Raw genomic sequence first — 23,181 nt, 5'->3', positions numbered from 1 at the left:
AGGTAGCATTTCACTCTAGCCCAGGCTGACCTGGAATTCACTCTGTAGTTTCAAGGGGGCCTTGAACTCGTGTCAGTCCTCCTACCTCTGTCTCCTGAGTGCTGGGATTAAAGGCGTGATCCACCACGCCCGGCTCTAATTTACTTGTTTAAGCATTTTTTTCCAAGTATATGTTAATGGTATTAAACGAATTTCCATTATCTATGTCCATTACCAGCCATCAATAGAACTTGTTAAAACATTGCCAGCTAAAACTCCACTCCACTTACACACTGGCAGTGGTTCCTGTCCAGCCTCTAGCCATTCCATCTTTGTTTTTTTTGGTTTTTCAAGGTAGGGTCTCGCTCTAGTCCAGGCTGACCTGGAATTCACTATATAGTCTCAGAGTGGCCTTGAACTCCAGGCGATCCTCCTACCTCTGCCTCCCAAGTGCTGGGGTTAAAGGCGTGCGCCACCATGCCTGGTTTTCGTTCCATCTTTAAAAAATACACACACACATACACACACACATAGTATTTATTATTTGAGAGAATGGGCATGTCAGGGCCTCTAGCCACTGCAAATAAACTCCAGATGCATATGCATCTGGATACTGGGGAATCAAACCCAGGATGGTAGGCTTCGTAAGAAATGCCTTTCTTTAATGGAACCATTTCTCCAGCCCCTACCCAGCCTATCTTGAGGAGTCTGACTACTCTAGGTGCCTTAGATAAGCAGAACCATTAGCAATTTGTCTTTTTACTTTTTTGTTTTGTTTTGTTTTTCGAGGTAGGGTCTCACTCTGGCTCAGGCTGACCTGGAATTCACTTTTCAGTCTCAGGGTGGCCTTGAACTCACTGTGATTCTCCTACCTCTGCCTCCCAGGTGCTGGGATTAAAGGTGTGCACCACCACACCCGGCTTTTACTTTGTTTTTTATTGAGGTAGGGTCTCATTCTAGCCTGGCTGACCTGGAATTCACTACACAGTCTCAGGGTGGCCTTGAGTACCACCATGATTTGCCACGCATGGTGGTACCAGCACTTGAGAGGCTGTGGGTAGGAGGATTCCAGGTCAATCTCAGGCCTGGGCAACACCCTACATCTCAAACAAATAAAAAAATTATTATTTTTTTTTTTCAAGTTAGAGTCTCACTTTAGCCCAGGCTGACCTGGATCTCACTCTGTAGTCCCAGGCTGGCTTTGAACTCACGACGACCCTCCTACCTCTGTCTCCTAAGTGCTGAGATTAAAAGTGTGTGCCACCACCTCTGGTGCAAAAAAAAAAGTATTTGAAAAAGGAAGTAAAAAAAAAACAGTATAGAGCCTTCTGCCTCTGCAAGTGAACTTGCTGAATTGTGTATGGGCCTTCCTTACGTGAGGAATCAGCCCAGCCACCAGGCCCTGCAGGCAATATTGGCTTCTCTCTTAGCATGTCATTCTAGAGATGCACTCACTGTTGTCAACTTCCCTTTTATAGCTGCATACTCCACCACGTGGCTGGACCGCACAGGTGTGGCCACCTTTTGGTGGCTATGAATGCAGGTATAGCTACCCAAGCCTCAGCTTTCCAACGGGTGACATGAATGGATGAATGAGAGAATAGATGAGATGGAAAGTGTTTAAATGATCCCCCCCCCCCCAAGGTAGGGTCTCACTCTAGCCCATACTGACCTGGAATTCACCATGTAGTCTCAGGGTGGCCTCGAACTCACAGTGATCCTCCTACTACAGTCTCTCAAGTGCACCACCATGGCCGGGCTTTTTTTTTCTTTTCTTTATTTGAGAGAGAAATAAGTGGGGAGGGAGAGAGAGACAGAATGGGCATGCCAGGGCATCCAGCCATTGCAAATGAACTCCAGATGAGTGCACCCATGTGCATCTGCCTTACATGGGCCCTGGGGAATGGAACCTGGGTCCTATGGCTTTGCAGGCAAGCGCCTTAACCGCCAAGCCATCTCTCCAGCCCAACATTTTCTTTTCAGAACTTGGAATATATCACTCCAACCCCTTCTGGCTTTAAAAATTTGTGTTGAATAATCTGCTGTAATCCTGATGGGCTTGCTTTTGTAGGTAACTTGATTTTTCTCTCTAACTGCTTTCAATATTTTTTCTTTGGTGTGTGTGTTTGGAAGTTTGATTATAATATGGCAAGGAGAGGTTCTTTCTGGGTTTTGTCTGGATGGGGTTCTAAAGGCTTCCTGTATCTGCATTGGCACCTCTTTCCCAATTTGGAGGAAATTTTCTTCTATGATTTTGTTGAAGACGCCTACTATGCCTTTGGAGTGGAATTCTTCTCCTTCTACTATGCCCTGAATTCTTATATTGGATCTTTTCATAGTGTCCCGAATATCTTGGAATTCCCACTCATACTTTTCTGTAAGTTTGTCTTTCTCTTTGTTGGACTGTATTAGATCTGCCACCTGGTCTTCTAGCTTAGATATTCTGTCCTCTCCCTCATCCATCCTACTGGTGAGATTTTCTACAGAGTTTTTTATTTCATTAACTGTGTTCTTCATTGCTAGTAATTCTGACTGGTTTTTCTTTATTATTTCTATTTCCTTATTTATGTCTTGTATTGCCTTCTTTATTTCATTAAATTGGTGTCCTGCCTCTTCTTTGATTCCTTTGATTTCCTCTTTGATTTCTTCTTTGATTGTTTTCATGTGTTCTTTGACCTCTTTGAACATATTTATAATCATTCTTTTGAACTCTTTCTCAGGCATTTCCTCTCTTTCTCACTGGAGGACATTTCTGATGCATTAATACTTTTAGGTGGATTTATATCGTCTTGCTTTTTAGTGTTTCTTGTGTTATAATGCATATATTTTTGCATCTTGGATTAAGTTAATGCTTGGATTTTCTAGCTAGCTGTGTATTCTTAGCTGTATCAATTGATTTGATGTAATATATTTTCAGGGTAGGACCTTAAGGTGTTAGGTGTGGCTCTTAAGACTCTCAGAGTATCTACAAAGATGTTCTTAGGGGTTGAGTTTCCCTGCTATAGGAGTATTCAAGCAGGCTGAGTGGAATAAAATACAGGTAGGTTCTAAAATTTAACTAAACACTGTACACATTCAATCAAAAACAGCCCCAAGTATGTATGCAAGAGTAGTTATTATAGCAACCAGATCCTCTATCAACAAAGAGGTTAAGATTTCTGGTCTGTTGAGGGATCCAAGTCAGCTTGCGACCAAGTGAGACCCTTCCCTGGTGCAATCCCAGTTACCTTGGATGATTTTGGGTCTCAGTCAAGTTGCTGCCTGGGTGGTTGGGCTGCTGTTCTGATTTCTGGAGCTGGGCACTGGCTTTTCCTGTGGGGCGAACTGAGCCTGGCAAGTGTGGCCCTGCAGATCAGCACCCCTGCTGCTGGAACTGCTGCTGCTCAAGCTGCCTCTGCTGCTGCTGTGTCCACTGCCGCTGCTGCCACTGAAGCTGCTGCTGCAGGATCTGCCGCTGCTGCCGCTCCTGGGTCTGCCACTGCTGCTGGGGCCGCTGTTACCGGTGCCAGAGCCGCTGATGTTGCTGCCGAATTCTGCTCCTGCTTGGGTCCCACTGTTGGCTCAAGTTGGCGTAGCCGGTCCTGGGACCGCTGCTCTGTTCGCCGGAGCTGGGCTCAGGCGGTGGGGGAGGGGAGGGAGCCGCAGCTGCTCCGGTTCTCTCGCTGTTCCACATGATCTTCTACCTCGTGGTCTGCTCCTCCGCTGCTCGCTGCCGCTCTCCCTTCACGTTTCCTGAGTCGCGGAGAGCGCGGTGTGAGTGGAAGCTCCCGCACCTGGCTTGTCCTGCAGCTGAAGCTGAGCCTGGTGGCTTTCTGGGGCACCGCCGCGGCGGCGGTTGGCCAAGCTGCCGGAGCCGCTTTTGCCAGTCTGTGCGGGCTCTGGATGCTCTGGATCTCTCCTACTTCTCCGCTGCCGCTTCAATTTCCTATACACCTCACTTTTTAGTAAGTTTGTGTTTTGCTGAGTTTTTTTGGTCTTTTTTTCCCCCTAGGCTGCTTTGGCGAGGTACCTATGCCACCATCTTAACCAGAAGTCCTCCAACATTTTCTTTTAATAGCAGCTAAGGAAGCCCAATATTAGGGTTTTTATCCCAAATGCTGTGTTTGTAAAGTTTATGCTTTGCTCCACCAATGCTGCCACTTCCTGGAACAATCCAGGTACACTCCACACATAGGCTCTGGAGGAGCCAGGTGAGGCCAGGGCAGGTTGCTGACCTAGGCCTGGAGGCAGCCCTTTGTGCCCTGAGAGGGGAGTTGGTGGCTGAGACCCCACCTGCACCCCCAGGGGTGGGAGGCTCCTACAGCAAGTGGAAAATTGGAGTAAGGTGCTTACCATGGCAGTTTCCTGGTGCCAGGGATAGGTGGCGACGCGAGCAGCCAGGTGCAAGTCCAGTCTGGCCCCGCTGACTCGCTGTCGTCAGCAGTAGGTGAGGCTCTTCAGACAGAAGCAATTCCATGCCTTGCCCAACCTGCCCAGGTAAGCCCTGTGTAGGCCAGTTCCACCCACCCCCAAGTGGCTATGGAGTGGATCCTGAGGCCCTTCGGAGGTCTGGCCTCTCACTTCTGGGATCCCAAGTCCTCCCTCGTCCAGGAAAGCTTGCCAACAACAGAAAGTCAGGGAGCAAAGTGAGTGAAGATGCCCCAGAGCCGTCTGCAGCATGGAGAACCACGTTCAAAGGGAAGCTGTGCGGACAGACAGAAGCCTGCCTTGTCTTGAGCAAAGGATCATAGTAGGGAATTGCCCTGTGAGTAGGCCACACATGACAGGCCCCTGGAACCTGCAAGGGCTCAGAAGTGCAGAGACAGAGCTGCAGACCCCAGCTGCCATCTCCCCGAAACTCTGAGCACTGCACCAAAAGCCTCAAAGCTCACTCCATCCTTAGCCCAAGTGATAGCTGGGGAAACTGAGGCTGCACGGCTAAGCAGCCAGTGGCACTGGAGCTCTAGGTGGGAGCGAGACTCACAGACCCATGTGGAACCCTGAAAAGTGGGGCTAGCAGGTCTCACCTCGGTCATCCCAGCGATGTGAGATCCAGATGCCGCTAGGTCTGTGGTGACTAGCCCCCTCCCCTAGGTAGCCCGGTCTCCCATCGAGCGAGACCCCACTCTAACATGGCTGTTGTGTCCCTTCCTTCCTTAGCAGCAGACTGAAGCCACAGATGGACACGCTGGGATGGAGGGGACCAAGAGCCTCAAATGACAAGGCGGGAGTGGAAGGCAGTGGTCCAGATCCACCCGGACCTGGTGGGAACCAGCCTGACATGAAGCAGCAGGTGCGGAGGGTGGGTGGCTGCTCAGGGGTCTCCTCCGCTTCAAGCGCAGCCAGGACAGCAGCAAGGCTGCCGGGTGAGCAGGTCTCCTCCAGTTGCATGCCTACCCTCCACGTGCCCCCAAGCTCACCCTCCACGTGCCCCCCAACCCGAAGCAGCTCAGGGCAAGCGATGCAGCATGGGCTCCGAACCACGTACACTGAGAGGCACTTTCATGGTCATTGGACCATTTTATTATTTTTTGAGAAAGGATCTTATTATGCAGCCCTGGAGGCCTGGAGCATTACAATCCTCCCACGTGCGCCTCCCAAGAACTGGGATTCCAGGAATGGAAAAACCATACCTGGCCACCTGCAATTGCACTGATCACATGTTCTGGGCTCCTAAACTGTTGTGCACACTCAGATAAACATTTCCTTCTACATTTAATTTATTGGGGGGGGGGGAATAGCTGTGTGACCACCCTTGTGTACAGGTCAAAGTGCTCGTGGAAGCCAGAGGCTGATGTCAGGTGTGCTCCATAACTCTGTACCTTATTCAAGGCAGGGTCCCTTCCTCGATCTGGTGCTCACTGATTTGTGCAGATAAGGTAGCCAGAAGGTTTAGGGTCTCTGTCTCCACCTCCTCACTGCTACAGTTTCAGCCGTGCTATGCACCACTGCCCCTGGTTTTTTTGTTGTTGTTGTTGTTTTTGAGGTAGGGTCTCACACTAGCCCAAGCTGACCTGGAAATCACTATGTAGTCTCAGGGTGGCCTCGAACTCATGGTGATCCTCCTACCTTTGCTTCCCGAGTGCTGGGATTAAAGGTATGTGCCACCATGCCTGGCTCCTGGCTTTATTATTATTATTATTTTAGTTTAGTTGATTTGAGAGAGAAAGAGACAGGCAGAGGCACAGAGAAAAAAGGATATTGGGCGTGCCATGGCCTTCAGCTGCTGCAAACTCACTCCAGATGCATGCGCCACTTTGTGCATCTGGCTTACATGGGTCCTGGGAAATCAAACCTGGGTCCTTTAGCTTCAAGACAAGTGCTTTAACTGCTAAGCCATCTCTGCAGCCCACCCCTGGCTTTTATAAAGGGAAGTCATTGTCACAGTCCTCATGATTATGCAGCTAGAACTGAACCATTATCCCAACCCCTAAACTCACATTGTTTCTTATTTATTTTTTTTGTTGTCGTCTTTTCGAGATAGACTCTCACTCACACCCAGGCTAAACTGAAATTCACTCACTCAGTTATCTCAGGGTGGCCTTGAACTCACGATGACTGCTGGGATTACCGGAGTACACATCACATCAGGCTTAAGCTCACATTTTATAGCACCTTTGATTGTATCCTGAAAGGCATCCCAGCTGCAGAAACCCAGATGAGAGGGTGGGTGGTGGTGTGCAGTACTTGAGCTCAGGGTGGCACTCACCCAGGTTGTCCCCAGGGCCGACGCTAAAAGCAGACCCTGACCTCAGGGCCTCAGTGAAGAGCCTAGAGGATCCACATGGAATCCAGCAAGCTACTAACTGATATTGAAATGATGTAGCAGCCCAGGGTCCCAAGGGTGTCTAACCTCCTGGCCCGAAACTGGGGAGGTAAGGAGTCTGGTTAGGGTGAATCATTCTTGGCCTTCATTAATGTTTTCTGATTAAGAGACCCAAATAAATCTATGAAGAGGCTTCCATACTGACCACCCCAATTCCATGCTGTACAAAGTTTTATTAGCGAATGTCCTGTGCTCCTTGGTTATGTCTGCACCACGCTCGCACCTCAGATTGTCTCCGGCTGACCCCAGGGACAGCTCAGAAAACTGGGAAACAGTGCAGCAAACCAGTAGCATGCAGGCATGAAGTGGTACTGCACTGCAGAGGCACGTTACTGGGGAGTGTGATGGTCCAGGATGACGACTTCCAGGACCTTGAAAGCTCTTCATGGGGCCAGTCACTGCACTGCATCCTTGCTCTGGGAGGGCAGGTCACTCCTTCAGACCCGCACACATGGGAAAGAAACTCCTCCATACTTTGGATTTAGCAACCAGGTACATCAGAAACAAGCTGCGTGAGAGCCAGTCAGTCTGCACGCTCCGAGTGAGCCCTGGTCTCCCCTGATGGAGCAGGGGAAGACAGACACGGGAGGCTGGCCGAGCTCAAGTGAAGTCCAAGATGCAGGGAGCCCTGTTGTGAGCACAGGAGTCCTGAGAGCAGCTTTCAGTCCAGGAAGGGCGAGAAGTAGGCAGTGCCCCTCACTGCATGCCAAACCACTGCTCTTGGTCAGCCCACTGGGCTGCCTCACTGTCGCTGCCCTCCAGGTCCCCTTCTTCCCCACTCCCTTCCATGTCGTCCACATCCTCCTCCTGAGTGGCATCCGTGGGACTCTCTTCCTTTTCCATCTTCTGCATCCCTTCTAGAGACTTCTGGTCATTGGGGTCCAAACTAAGGGACAACAAAAGAAAGGAGAGGCCTGAATCTGCCTTCCTTCTTGCTGACTGGTTCACACTCTGCTGGCCCAGCAGTGTAATGTAGACTCAGACCAACCACTAGACCTAGAACCTGGCCTTTTTGAACTTGGCTTCTAGTTTCTAAGGCTGGATCAAGGGAGATTGCCATCAGAGACCAAAAAAAAAAGCTTCTTCCTAGTTTTTAGAATTCTCAATTTGAGTTTTTTTCTCCATAAATCCATGCCTATTATTCCTCTAGCACTCTGCTAGAGGAGGCTGGCTATCAGATAACACAAATGAAAATGTGGCAAACAAACATCAACAGAGAGATTCAAACATAATTTCTTGAAAGTATGGAGTCGGTAATCAGCCATGGAAATAGGGGGAGGAGGAGTACCCGGCAAGCCTAGGTTACATAAGACCCTGTCTCAACACATGGATACATGGAAGGAAGAAAAGAAGGGAGAGGGGAGAGAAAGGAGGAGGAAAAAACAGAACAGGGGAGTTAGGAGCTACAAAAACAGAACAGCAGCAGCAACAACAACAAAAGAGGCGCTGCACAGTAGGTAAAATGGTTACCTATTCCAATGGCACAATCGCCAGCACACAGGTCGTTAACTGAAGCTGTCCTGCTCCACTGCGAACAGACTTGTAAGCTCGCACACACTAGCCATGACCTAAGGATTTTGCACTCAGCAGCAATATGTCACTTCATGTGCCAGATCCTGAAAGTCCAGTCCAGAGCCTCTAGAACAGTTCTTTGACTCCTAAGTAGCCACTTTTTTAAGCAATACTGAAGACAGAATATCTAAGGCTTTGAGCACACTAAGCTACACTCCAGCCCTTAGCAATCTTTTCTATCGTCTTTGTGACCACCAGCCAAGGCAGCAGGCATTCTATCTCTAATCCAAGTCTGGTATTTTACTTTCTCACTTGTTTCTGTGCTTCCAAAAAGCAGCTAAGACCTATTCTGGAATCCTGCATCTATGGACACACACACAAGGTCATTTTCTGGGGGCAGTGATGCTCATCTTTAACTGTAGCACTCAGAAGGCAGAGGTAGAAGGATCACCGTGGATTTGAGGCCAGCCTAGGACCACAGAGTGAGTTCCAAATAAATTCCTGAGCTAGAGTGAGACCCTACCTCAAAAATAAACAACAACAACAAAAACATGGTTATTTTGTACCATCTCTTCCCCAAAACCTTCCATGCAGCTCATACCTGCACCTGGGGCTCCCACCTACGAGGGCCCCACTCAGCCTCTACCGCAGGTTCTGAATGCACTGAGCACAGGGTCACATTAAGAGAAGTGCTATCCAGTGACCTCCACAGTGTCATGGAGATGCTGCTCAACTACCTGGCCAAGAGAACAGCTATGAGACCCTCATCATAACCTTACAGACACTGGCAACCCTCAAAAAAAAGTCCCTTCTGTATTAAGTGGTACAAATACCACTGTTTACTCAGTATTTACTATGTATCAGTATATACAGTGCTAATGCCTTCACATCAAATCCCCTTAAATCCTCATTCAGTTCTTTAACACCTATGAGGTAGGTACAGAAGTCTGTTAGTAACCGTGAACCAAGATGACAGAGGTGAACGTAACATTCAAACCTGAGAACTCAAACTTGTCATTACAGCAGCACAGGAAAGCATTCACAATCTTTAATTTGAAAAAGCAGAATATAAAATATATACAAGGTAAACCCTATAAAAATGTGTGCGTGTAGACAAGGACAGAAACATCTGTATGAATGAACTTGGATGTTACACTAATGTGGACTAGTTATATGTGACTGTTCTAAAATGTTCCTAATATTTAATTTATAAACTTAGTGAAAATTTTAGAAGTCATCAATTCAATGCACAACTAAACCTGCCATTATAGTATTATTATTATTTTAATATTTGTTTCTAAAACTTCTGTTACAAAGGTACCTGCTTCCTCTACTTTCATGGTCTTCCCATGGGAGGCTGAGTGCCTACCTTAGTGCTATACTATACTGGTCCATTGCTTCCTGATACTCATTGACAGCAACCAGGAAATCTCCTAGGATCCGATGCAGGACACAGTCACTCTGATTAGCCAGGGCGTTCCTCAGCAAAGCAATTCCGTCTTCGTATTTCTGTTCTCTGCCTGAAGAGAAAGACAATCCTCAGTGTTCTACTTCAACATTCTGAAAACACACCCAGCTCACAAAGTAACAGCTAACATCTCTGACTTCTTGGCAGACATCAAGGGAATAAAAGTGAATTCTTCTTTCATTAGGAATTCTGAAGTTTGAGTTCTGATTTGTTAAATATACTCAACCTTAACCAAATTAAAAGGCCAAATTGCATGTTATTTGACCAACTAGTCCAAACAGTTCATTAAAAATCAGAACAGCCGGGCGTCCTTTAATGCCTTTAATCCCAGCACTCGGGAGGCAGAGGTAGGAGGATCGCCGTGAGTTCAAGGCCACCCTGAGACTACATAGTGAATTCCAGGTCAGCCTGAGCCAGAGTGAGACCCTGCCTCGGGGGAAAAAAAAAAAAAAAGCAGAACAAAGGTGGGTGCAATGGTGCATGCCTTTAATCCCAGCACTTGGGAGGCAGAAGCAGGAGGATATCCATGGGTTCGAGGCCACCCTGAGACTACATAGTGAATTTCGGGTCAGCCTGAGCTAGAGTGAGACCCTGCCTAAACCCCTCCCTTCACCAAATAATAAGAAGAAGAAGGAGGAGGAGGAGGAGGAGGAGGAGGAGAAGGAGGAGAAGGAGAAGGAGGAGAAGAAGCAGCAGCAGCAGCAGCAAATAAAAATCAGAACAAAACATGCCATCACCCCCCAACATGCAATTATCCTGCATGGCCTTAGGACTCTGCCACCAAGATGGCCATCAACCATCACCAGACTGGGGCTCTAGACATGGTGTATTTACTTAAGTATAAACATATACATAAATCAGAACAGAGAAAGAATGAAAGGGGGGGAGCCCCAAGGCTAAAAGTCAAAAAAGAACCTAATGGCTTAAACTCAGTAAAATCAGTTAGTTATATTTAGTCCAAACAAGTTCAAAACAACTAAATCTAGATAAAATGGAGTTGAACATCTTAACGATCAATTTTGCCAGGTTGAGTTATACTAAGCAGGTCTAAGCCAGCCTCATTTGGCTATATAAAAACTAATTCAAGAGTTCAAAGTAGTCTCAAACCTGATGCTAAGGCACATGTCATCTGTGAGTAGCTGGCATGGGAAACCCACTGGAGAGGAGATTTCATGAACCATGACAATGAACTGGCAGAAAATAAGACACTTACTAAGTAGTTCTGCTTTCTTCACCACAGCCTTGATGTAATCTGGCCTTTGGGTCAGGGCTTTATCTAACAGAGTTTTGGCTTTCTCCTGTGTCACTGGATCTTCCAGACAAACAGTGGCTAGCAGGGTAAGAGTCTGTGCATTTGCACCTAGAGTTTTGTAAACATTGTTGGCCATTACCATTGCTTCTCGAATACTGTTAGAGGCTAAGTAACATTCAATGAGACCTGAAATTAAAACCACATGAAGAAACTCAGTCATATCACCATTCCCAGCCATGCCTCCCTCTCACTGCACTCCCGAATACAACACATAAGTTTCAGGCAAAGGGTAGGCCCAGAAGATCCCTGTGGTGACACTGGCTTGAAGGATACGTGGATACAAAAGCCAGGAAGTCTTTTTCCTAGAGTGTGTGATGGACATGTGAAGCAAGTCTGCCCTGTAATACACCTGCAGAAGCAGCAGGCTGTGTGAAAGTTGGAATGGCGACACCAACAGTTAACTGTCACTGAAGTAGTGCAAGTGGATGTTTCCAATGAAACCCAGGGGTTCACTGCCTCAAGCCATCAATCTCCCGCTGGGTCCTGTCAACCAGTGTAGGCCTAAGTTTAGGAGGGAGGGCCAAACATGAACGTCTAAAGGCCAGTGTATGCCTACAGTGGTGTGTGCCTACAACCCTGGCATGTGGAAGGCAGAGACAGGAGGATGGGAGGTAGAGGGGGACAAGAGGGGACTAAGGAGTACAGGGGATGAATGAGAACAAAGTCTACTATGACACACATATGAAAATGCTGTAATAAAGCCCATTACTTTGTATGCTAAATTAAAAGACTAGTCATAAGGGCTAGAGAGATGGTTGAGCAGTTATAGGCACTTGCTTGAGACTGCCAGCCAGTTCCACTCCCCAGCACCCATGTGTAAAGCCAGATACAACTGGTGCATGTACTTAAGGCAATGGTAGGCAGAGCCATGTCTCCAAGAGGCAGCCTGAGAGAAAGCAGCCCCGGCCAGCTGGGCTGCAGCTCTGGTCACACTGCTCTAGCCATTCTTACCCTCACTGTCATCCCTACCCTGGGAGTGGGTTATCCAACTGAATTCCCAAACAGCTGTGCAGCGCGTGGAGTCTGCATGGCCCACTCAGCTAGTCAGATCAAGAATTTATACTGAGGGCTGCAGAGATGGCCCGGTAGCTAAGGTGCTTGCTTACAAATAGCCACATAAAACCAAATGAATAAAGTAGCACATGTGTCTAGAATTCATTTGCAGTGGCTGAAGGGAACCCTGGGGTTCCCTTTCTCTGACTCTTTGTCTCTCTCCAATCAAAATATTAAAGAGATCCAGCCATCCTGAGACTGCATAGTGAATTCCAGATCAGCCTGGGCTAGACTGAAACTCTACCTTAAAAAACAAAAAAAAAAACAAGCCTGGCATGGTGGTGCATGCCTTTAATCACAGCACTTGGGAGGCAGAGGTAGGAGGATTGCCAAAAAAAAGGGGGGGGGGGGGTAGAAACTCTGGAAGCCCAGCCTCAGGCTCTCATTTTAGATTAAATTATTATTCTTCATATATCTATGTACACACACACACACACACAGAGATCGTTTGTTTGTTTTGGTTTTTCAAGGTAGGATCTCACTCTAGCCCAGGCTGACCTGGAATTCACTCTATAGTCTCAGGGTGGCCTCGAACTCATGGTGATCCTCCTACCTCTGCCTCCTGAGTGCTGGTATTAAAGATGTGCGCCACCAGGCCCAGCTTTCTTTTTCCCTTTTTAAGACAAGGTCTTGCTATGTAGCATACACTTGCTGTCTCAGTCTCTCAAGTGCTGAGATTTCAGGTGTGTGGCCCCATTCCCAGCTTGGAGTTAAGAACAAAGACTACCTCCTTGTCCTACAAATCCTCAGAAGGCACAGCTCTCTGACTATATAAGTGCTTTTGCTTTCCCCCAACCTCCAAATTCTGCTCCTCAAATCTGAACTCATCTCCCATTAAGAGAAGCTAACTCCTAGACTTCTGGGTATTTTGTATTTTTATTATTTTTTGACTTCCAGTCACTACAATCAGATGCATGTGCCACCTTGTGCATCTGGCTTATGTGGGTCCTGGATAATCAAACTTGGGTCCTCAGGCTTGGCAGGCAAGTGCCTTAACTGCTAAGCCATCTCTCCAGCCTTTTATTGTGGTTTCTGAGGCAGGGTCTTACTCTAGCCCCGGCTGGCCTCTTTCATACAGTGATCTTCCTACTTCAGCTTTCAAAGTGCTGGGATTAAAGGTGTGAGCCACCATATACTGTTTTATTTTTAAATTCTTTTGATTTTTTTTTGAGAGGGAGAATGGGCAAGTAGGACCTTCAGCTGCTGCAAACAAACTCCAGCCACATGTGCCACCTTGTACATCTGGCTTACATGGGTCCTGGGAATCAAATCCAGGTCCTTAGGCTTCACAGGCACATGCATTAACCACTAATGTTTTAAGGAACATCACTTTGTAAGAGTTATTTCTGTGTCTGTCACTTAGTCCCCAAATGTTGTTGAACCTGGCATACATAGCTCAACTGGGCTAGAGTGACAATATCTCATAGGTAAAAAAATAAAGTTGGGTGTGATGACACACGCCTTTAATCCCAGAACTTGGGAAGCAGAGGGCAGAGACAGGAGGACAGCTATTGAGTTTGAGGCCACCGTAAGACTACAATAGTGAATTCCAGGTCAGCCTGGGATAGAGACCCCCTATCTTGGAGGGGCAAAAAAAAGCCGAGTGGTGGCATATACCTTTAATTTCAGCACTGAGGAGGCTGAGGTAGGAGGACTGCCCTAAATTCAAGGCCACCCTGGGCTACAGAATGACTTATACCTCAGCCTGGCTAGAGACTCTACCTCAAAACAAATAAGCACACAAAATATCAAATCAACAATCAATCAATATCAATCAATCAAATCAACTATCATTGGAGTGACCCAGCAATATGACTTTCAAAGCTCCCCTAGATGACTCTAACATACAACAGAGTCTGGAAGTGCTCGCTAGCTTATTGACACCTCCCACTGGACTCACAATGGCCATGGGTATTTGCCAACTTACCTTCATAACAGTCTAAGCGACATGGGGACAGCCTTATGGCCTCTCGAAAATGGATTATTGCTTCTTGGACTCTGCCCATGTTCCTGAGGGCTGCTCCTTTAAGCAGTAAAGCCTGAACACTATTACTGTTCAGCTGAATGGCCTTGGCTCCTAAGTAGAGGGCCCGAGAGTAGCGTTTGCTATAGAAACTATGGCACCTAGGGGGAAAAAACAACAGAAGTTATCTGAGAGAGAACTATATAAAATGCTGATGGAGTAGTGAATTCCTGTCATCCCAGTACATGGGAGACACAGGAAGGATGCAAAGTTCAAGGGCAGCCTAGGCTATACAATAAGACTGTCTCCCCCCACCCCAAAACAGCTTCATCCACAAATCAGAGAAGGCCCAAACATGACCCTTGTTACAAACCATACTAACCTAGGAGATATATATTTTATATATACATACATACGTGTGTGTGTGTATGTATGTATGTGTGTGTGTGTATGTATATATATATATATTTTTTTTTTTAATTTTTTTTTTTTTTTGGTTTTTTGAGGTAGGGTCTCACTCTAGCCCAGGCTGACCTGGAATTCACTATGGAATTCACCACGCCTGGCTTGGATATACATATATTTTTAACATTTATTTGTTTATTTGAGACACAGAGAGAGGGGTCAGAGAGAGAATGGACACGCCAGGGCATCTTGCACTGCAAACGAACCCCAGATGCATATGCCATATGTATCTGGCTTATGTGGGTTCTGGGGAATTGAACTTGGGTCCTTTGGCTTTGCAGACAAGTACCTGAACCACTAAGCCATTTCTCTAGCCCCTAACCTAGGATATTAATGAAGAAGCAAATTTAAAAACCTACTTAATCAGCCAGGTGTGGTGGTGCACGCCTTTAATCCCAACACTTGGGAGGCACAGGTAGGAGGATTGCTGTGAGAATCCATAGTGAATTCTAGGTCAGCCTGGACTAGAGTGAGACCCTACCATGGAAAACTAAAAACAAAACAAAACAAAACAAACAACCCCCCCAAAAAAAACCTAATCATTAAATCTTTTCTTAAAATATTTTATTTTTACTTAAGAGAAAGATAGACAAATATATAGGTAGACAGAGAATGAATGTGCCATGGCCTCTAGCCCTGCAAATGAACTCCACATGCATGCGCCACCTTCTGCATTTGGCTTAAGTGGGTCCTTTGGCTTTGCAGGTAAGTGCCTTAACCACTAAGCCATCTCTTCAGCTCATTTTTCTGTCTTTATTTATTTATTTATTTATTTATTTATTTTTTTTAAAGGGAGAGCCTTACTCTAGCCCAGGCTGATCTGGAATTCACTATGTAGTCTCAAACTGGACTTGAACTCAGTGATCCTCCTACATCTGCCTAGCAAGTTCTAGGATTAAAGGTGTGTAATATCTTGCCAGGCTAATTTTATTTTTTCCAAATTAATTAATTTAAGAGACAGAGGCAGGTAGAGAATGGGTGCATCAGGGCCTCTAGTCACTACAAATGAAATCTAGACACATGCTCCACTTTGTGCATCTGGCTTACGTGGGTACTAGGGAATCAAATGTGGGTCCTTAGGCTTTGCAAGCAAGCGCCTTAGCCACTAAGCCATCACTCCAGCCCAGGCTGACCTGGAATTCACTATGTTGTCTCAGGCTGGCCTTGAACTCACCACAATCCTCCTACCTCTGACTCCCAAGTGCTGGGATTAAAGGTGTGTCACACCATGCCTGGCCCTGTTTTTATTTTTGAGATAGGATCTCATTCTGTAGCCTAGGCTGTCCTGAACTCACTGAATAGGTCAATCTGGCCTTGAATTTATTATATAGATTAGGGTGGCCTTAACTCATGGAGATCTGCCTGCTTCAGCCTCTGCAGTGCTGGAATTGTAGGTGTGAACCACCATTCTCAGCTTACAATGTCTTAAAGCATCTACTGACCACTGAGGAGAAAAGGGAATGCACAAACTTACCCAGAAACCACCCAGGGCTCTGCATGCTGATCAGAAATATTAAAAAGGCGGCAGCCAAGGTTTTCCACATCTTCTAGACGCCCCTCTCGTGCCAGAAGATAACCATATACATCCATTCCTAAAAGGAAGGAAAAGGTTAAGATGACGCTGAGCAGGGCGTGGTGGCACAGCCTTTAATCCCAGCACCCAGGAAGCAGACGTAGAAGGATCGCCATGAATACAAGGCCACCCTGAGACTACAAGTACACAGTGAATTCTAGTTCAGCCTGGGCTAGAGTGAGACCTTACCTTGGGGAAAAAGAAAAAAAAAAGGCTTTCACCAGAACAGCAGTGGCCCCCTAAAAAGGTAGTGGCACGGAATTTTACTCTCAGCACTTGGGATGCAGAGGCAGGAGGATCACTGTGAGTTCAAGGCCAGCCTAGGCTAGAGACCTTACCTCAAAAAAAAAAAAAAAAAAGTGGGGGTGGGAGAGCTGGAGAGATGGCTTAGTGCAGGCGCTTGCCTGCAAAGCCAAAGGACCCAGGTTCGACTTAACAAGACTCACATAAGTCAGATGCACAAGAGGGCGCACACATCTGGAGTTCGCATTCTCTTGCTCTCAAATAAATAAGGTAAAAACTACCACAGATCCTATACCAAGGGCACCTCCTTTCTAGTATTTCCCCATTTCCTGCAAAAATGACTACTGAAAAACAGAAGCAGACAGATATGGTGCCCCATACCTGTCATCTCAGCCCTTGGGAGACAGATGCACAAGAATTTTAAGTTTGAGGCCAGGCTGTGAGACATAGTGAGACCTGTCTAAATAAACAAAAAGCAAATCCATCCACACAAAAAAAGAAAAAAAGACTGAGTTGAAGGCCACCCTGAAATTCTAGGTCAGCCTGGGTTAGAGGGGAGACCCTACCTGGGGTGGGTGGGGGGGGGGCAGAGGGGGAATAGCAAGACCTGCCTCACAATTTGAAAACCTGTTATTTTCAGGAAGTTTATCCTTAAGTCTGGAATATGGTAAACAACTATCCTAACAGAAAATCCCCAACAAGGTATCAAATAAGTTCTGTCTACCAAGAGCTTTCAGCAGTAAGTACACTCTTACTATACTGAAAAATCTAGTTAGAAAAAGTTGGCCTCGGGCTAGAGTTATGGTTTAGCTGTTAAGCGCTTGCCTGTGAAGCCAGTTTGAGGCTCGATTCCCCAGGACCCATGTTAGCCAGATGCACAAGGTTGTATATGCATCTGGAGTTCATTAGCAGTGGCTGGAGGGCCTGGAGCGCCCATTCTCATTCTCTCTCTCTCCCCCTCTTCCTTGTTCTCTCTCTCAAATAAGTAAATAAAAATAAAGTCTTTAAAAAAGAAAAGAAAAAGTTGGCCTATTCCAAAAAAAGCTTGTAGTCTATTCTGGAATGTAATTCATCAGGGATCATCTTTTCTCATTGCCAAGGCCTCCCAACCTCCTTTCATTCCTCACCCACAGTCTATAAAATGTGCTCCATACTGGCTCCATACTACCTCTTGCCCCCATTCTCCCCTATTTCTTACCATCCCTTCAGATTCCCATTCCTCTCAAGGAAATTACAGCCACACTCCTGCAGGTCCCTGGATTCAGATGTAAGCTTTTGACTCCAAGCTACCAAGTGCCTGAAACTTCCACTTTCTTTTTTCCTTTTTTTAATTTATTTGAGAGCAACAGACACAGAGAAAAAGACAGAGGGAGAGAGAATGGGCGCGCCAGGGCTTCCAGCCACTGCAAACGAACTCCAGACGCATGCGCCCCCTTGTGCATCTGGCTAACGTGGGACCTGGGGAACTGAGCCTCAAACCGGGGTCCTTAGGCTTCGCAGGCAAGCGCTTAACCGCTAAGCCATCTCTCCAGCCCCTTTTTTTCCTTTTTTAAAATACTTTTTTCATTATTTATTTGAGAGAGGGAGAGAGTAAGTGATACGGTCATGCCAGGACCTCTTGCTACTACTAATGAACTCCACATGCACACACCACTTTGTGCATCTGGCTTTCCATGAGTACTGGGGAACTGAATCCAGACCATCAAGTTTTGCAAGCAAGTCCCTTTAATTGTTAACCCATCCCACCAGCTCCCTCTTCTTTTTCTTAAAAATTAAAAAAAAAAAAAAAAAATAGAGTGTGTGTGAGTGAGTGTATGGGCGCACCAGGGTCTCTTGCCACTATAGACAAACTCCAGATGTATGTACCACTTTGCGCATCTGGCTTTACATGCATGCTGGGGAACTGAATGAACCTGGGCTGGGCAAGCTTTGATCTTCCTGCTCCAGTCTTCAAGAGCTTCCTCTTAAGAGTCTACAAGACTGGTTATGATCCAAAGACTTATTCTTCTGATGGCCTTTTACGGGTCTTTACAAACAGCATCAGGCCATGTGCCTGCTCCCGTTTCCCACTATTCCTGATCACCTGCTCTTCACCGTGAGCAGGCATCCAACAACTGCCCACAACTGGCCTGTGCCCCTTCCTTCTGCTGCCATCTGCCTTCAGATCACTGGCTATTCTGCTGTTTGTTCCCAATTACTGCTTTTCCCTTCAGTTATGTCATCCCTTCCTTAATATCTGTTCCCTTACTCCTTTTTTATTTATTCATTTATTTGAGAGTGACAGAGAGAAAGAGGCAGATAGAGAATGAGAATGGGTGCGCCAGGGCCTCCAGCCACCACAAACGAAATCCACACACGTGCAACCCCTTGTGCATCTGGTTAAGGTGGGACCCTGGAGAATCAAGCCTAGAACCAGGGCCCTTAGGTTTTACAGGCAAGTGCTTAATGGCTAAGCCATCTCTCCAGTCCACTTACTCCTTCTTAATTATACTAAGAACACAGTAAAACTAAAGTCCCTAAAAGAAAGTCATAGTTCTGAGGAATTTCACAAGTCAGACACATCATAAATTTATAACTCATGAGGAGGGCCTGTATGATGTCGCACGAAAGAAAAGCCATGAAATGGTGTGCTACAAGGTAACACTTGAATTCAAGCAAAAACAACCACTCAAAATGGAGTTACCCAAGTGTTAGATATGTGTTAAGGTCTAGGGAAAAAAATAGAAAGACTGGAAAATGGTCCTCAGGTGCCATCAATCGTGGCAGCTGTGGGTGGTGACAGGGGCAGCAGCAAGGATGGGCAGGTGGGGACAGGTGTGGCGAAGGGATAGCTATAGTAAATGACTAGTAAATCTTTCAAAATGTTGCTGGGGAGATGGCTTACTGGTTAAAGGCACTTGCTTTTAAAGCCTGCTGGTCAGGTGCAAAAGGTGGCACATGTGTCTGGCATTTATTTGCTTGCAGTGGCAAGAGACCCTACTATGCCCCAAACACACACATGCAAATAACAATACTGTTTAGAAACATACATATATATTTTGCTGGTGGTGGTGGTGTACGCCTTTATTTCTTCTTTCATAAACAAAACAAAACAGTATCAAGCTGGGTATGGTGGCTCACACCTTTAATCCCTACAATCAGGAGGCTGAAGTAGAACTGCTGTGAGCTGAATGCCTGCCTGGGCTACAAGGAGACCCTGATTCAACTCCCCCCCACCCAAGAAAAGAAAAGCAGTATCAAGGGCTAGGGATGCAGCTCAGTGGTAGAGTACTTACCTACCACACTAAGGCTGGATTCAATCTCCAGTATTGGAAAAGAAGGGGGAATGGGGAGGAGGCAGGGAAGGAGCAAAAGAAAAGGTTGGGCATGTTAATACATGCCTGTATTCCAGCACTTAGAAAGTAGAAGCAGAGGGCTACAGGGTAAGTTCCAGGTCAGCCCAGGATACAGTGAGACCTTGCCTCAAAAATAAATAATAAACCGGGCGTGGTGGCGCACGCCTTTAATCCCAGCACTCGGGAGGCAGAGGTAGGAGGATTGCCAAGAGTTCGAGGCCACCCTGAGACTACAGAGTTAATTCCAGGTCAGCCTGGACCAGAGTGAGACCCTACCTCGAAAAACAAACAAAAAACAACAACAACAACAAAATAATAATAATAACAACAACAACAAAAGAAATAAAAAGAAGAAGAAAAGTAGAAGCAGAGGGGTCAGGAGTTCAAAGCCAGTGCTGATGTGTAGTGAGTCTGAGGCCAGCCTGGATGAGACACTGTCTCAAAAAAAAAAACAAAAAACGGGCGTGGTGGTGCACGCCTTTAATCCCAGCACTCAGGAGGCAGAGGAGGATCACCATGAGTTTGAGGCCACCCTGAGATTACACAGTGAATTCCAGGTCAGCCTGGGCTAGAGTGAGACCCTACCTCAAAACAAACAAAAAAAACCCACAAAACAGTATCAGGAATTAATGCTACATTTCTACCTGTCTTCTCTGATCTGCCCCTGCATAACCATACTCACCGTACCCCAAGGATCACTCACCCTTTATCAGATAGGGGTCCAACATCTGTGCCTGCTCAAACTTGAGGACAGAGTTTTTATTATCTCCAGCTCTGAAGTACAAGTCTGCTAAGCTTCCCAGCAGGTCGACATTATCTCGTAATAAGGACTTTTTCTCTAGTGAACTTAAAGACATTAAATAGTGAACCTTAAAATGTATTATAAATCTGTTCTAAATCCTTGCATCTGGGAAATGAACATAAAAAAGATACGTTGCTCTGTATTGTGATACTTTTCATCATAACTTTTTTTTGAGACACAGTCTTGTTAGATTATCTTGACTGGCTTTGAATTCATGACCCTCCTGCTTTTAGCCTTCCAAGTGCTGGAATTTATAGATAGGTATCATCATGTCTAGCTATAATTAAAGTGTACACTAGGTTTTCAGATTCTGAGCTTATGGTCTTAAAAAGTCATATAGAATAGAAGTTCCTAGCCGCAGTTTTTCAGAGGACAATATACACATACAGTTTTGAATATAATGTCATTGAAAAGTAACAGCTACTTATTATTCATTCGGATGACTTTGTAAAACACAAAATAAGAACACAGCCTTTAGTTATTGATCTTTATTTGACCAGAAAGAGGAGATACCCTAGGTCAGGTACTGCAATAAACAAAACTTCCAGAGAAGCTAAAAAGGTTTTTTCAGCGTGAACGTAACACACTACAGCAGTGCTTATTTAAAGGGACTCATTGTTGCACGGAAAGCCTAAAGCCAAGCTCAGCTAAGCTTCAAATGTTTGCAGGTTCCAAATTTTTACATGTGTAACCATTCAGTGCAGAAACACACACAGCCCAGGTAATGACTGAAAGATCACGAATAAGCACCTGACTTATCTGAAATACACCAGATCTCCAGACAAGGAAAGGGTCTAAGATCAATGAATTAGGCCAGGCCTGGTGGCTCACACCTGTTATCCCAGCACTGGGGGTAGGGGGAGCTGAGGCAGGATGAATGCCACAAACTGAAGACCAGCCTAGGCCGCATAGTAAGTTCAAGACCAGACTGAGCTACATAGGGAGATCTTGTCTCAAAAATAAAAAATACATAAAAGATAAATGTGTCTTTTAAAAATCAATGAATTAATATTGTGGCTCTCACCAGATGGTATTGATTGCTCTCGAGTTGTCACCAGTGTGCACAAAGGCATAGGCTTTGATCCACACAGAGAGCCAGTCCAGGTTAGGCACAGTCTGGATCACATTCATCGTCATTGATGCCACCTCTGCCCCTTTTACAGAAAGGGATAACAAACCTACCCCACCAAAAGCAAGAGAGAGAAGGTGAGGAACAGCATCCTTCTCCCCAACGTGAGAAACAACAGGCTACAAAGCAACATCTCCTTATCTAAGATGCTTCTGACAGCAACTAAAACTACCAGTGCCAGGACCTGAAACCAGAGCCCCAAGCACGCTAAGCATGGGCTCTACCACTGAGCTCTCTCCTCAGCCCTCTTGACTGAGTATGTGCCAATGCAGAAAATGTTTTTAAAAACCTTCTCTGGCTGGGTGTGGTGGCACATGTCTTTAATCCCAGCACTTGGGAGGCATAGGTAGAAGGACTGCCGTGAGTTCGAGGCCACAGAGACTACATAGTGAATTCTAGGTCAGCCTGGGCTAGAGTGAGACCCTACCTGGAAAAACCAAAACAAACAAATAATAAAAACCTACTCTAATGCATACCCACGATTGAGTACTACTATCTTTGACAGCAGACACCATAGGAAAACATGCAGAACAGTTCTATACCTAGAATGGCATCCAGGGCTAAGGGGCACTGCCGCAGGACTTCCTTATAGCTGGTGACGGAAGGGCGCTCTTGGCCAGCCTTCTTGTACAGGTTTGCCAACATCATGTTTATCTGCATAAATGAAAACACAGGGTAGAGAGGAAGGGTACTCACCATAAAGTAGTTCTCATTTTATTACCAAGTACTATTCTACTTTCTTTCGGAAAAGCCTACCAGAGCCTTTGTGAACAACAGTAACAAGCAACCAACAACAAAAACTTCATTCCTCAAAATAAGCAAGATTACTACTATATTTGCTTTTCTAGGAGGTTCCTATTCCTAAAAGGAGACAGATACCTTCTGTCCTAACCAACCCATCCAGTATTATCTGGATCAAAGATTCTGCCTCTGGGAATAAGAGTAATGTAATTTGAGAAATGTTCTAGAAATCTAGCTACCTCAATTATTTATTTATTTTTTGGGAAACCAGTGAGTTTACTAGAGTTACTTAGAGAAACATGGGTGAGAGGTCACTTACAGGAGCATGAGTGACTCAAAGGCAGCTGCATTGCTGAAAGGCAGCCCACAGGCAGCATGAAGACAACTCAAGGGCACTGAGCCTCTGAAGCTCACCACATGGCTCACAGGCAGCTGGGCTGACAGGAAACCCTCCTCCATTCTTTCTTTTTATTTTTAGCTTATTTTTCTCTTGAATGTGTATGTGAGCTGTGTGTGTATATGAATGTATGTTCATTTGTGTGTGGGCAGATGCGAGCATGTGGAGGACAGAGATCAACCTTGGGTGCTCTCCTTAATCACTTTCCACCTCATCTTAAAAAATTATTTATTTATTTATTTGTGTGTGCATGCATGTGTGCATGTGTGTGTATGTGCATGTACTGGGGGATGCCAGGGCCTCCTGCTGTGACAGACACCAGACATTTGCACCACTTTGTGCATCTGGCTTTACATGGGTACTTGGGAATCATACCCAGGTCATTAGGCTTTGAAGGCACACAC

At 46.0% G+C, this 23,181-nt stretch overlaps 1 protein-coding gene across 2 annotated transcripts in view; it reads right to left on the bottom strand.

The window, feature by feature from the left end:
* Positions 1-6,937: 6,937 nt before the first annotated feature.
* Anapc7 (anaphase promoting complex subunit 7) overlaps positions 6,938-23,181 on the bottom strand; it is a 33,445-nt gene continuing 17,201 nt past the window's right edge. For both annotated transcript variants that reach the window (XM_004670996.2, XM_045132908.1), the window contains exons 4-11: positions 22,182-22,293; positions 21,535-21,688; positions 20,412-20,554; positions 16,032-16,149; positions 14,057-14,253; positions 10,978-11,202; positions 9,666-9,816; positions 6,938-7,670 (exon numbers count right to left, since the gene is read on the bottom strand). In XM_004670996.2, the coding sequence (XP_004671053.1) occupies positions 7,481-7,670; positions 9,666-9,816; positions 10,978-11,202; positions 14,057-14,253; positions 16,032-16,149; positions 20,412-20,554; positions 21,535-21,688; positions 22,182-22,293 (1,290 nt within the window). In that variant the 3' untranslated portion in view covers positions 6,938-7,480. The remainder of the gene's footprint in view (positions 7,671-9,665; positions 9,817-10,977; positions 11,203-14,056; positions 14,254-16,031; positions 16,150-20,411; positions 20,555-21,534; positions 21,689-22,181; positions 22,294-23,181) is intronic.

This window comes from Jaculus jaculus, chromosome 13 (genome assembly GCF_020740685.1).
Source record: "Jaculus jaculus isolate mJacJac1 chromosome 13, mJacJac1.mat.Y.cur, whole genome shotgun sequence".
NCBI lineage: Eukaryota > Metazoa > Chordata > Mammalia > Rodentia > Dipodidae > Jaculus > Jaculus jaculus.
This window is presented reverse-complemented; position numbering and strand designations above follow the sequence as displayed.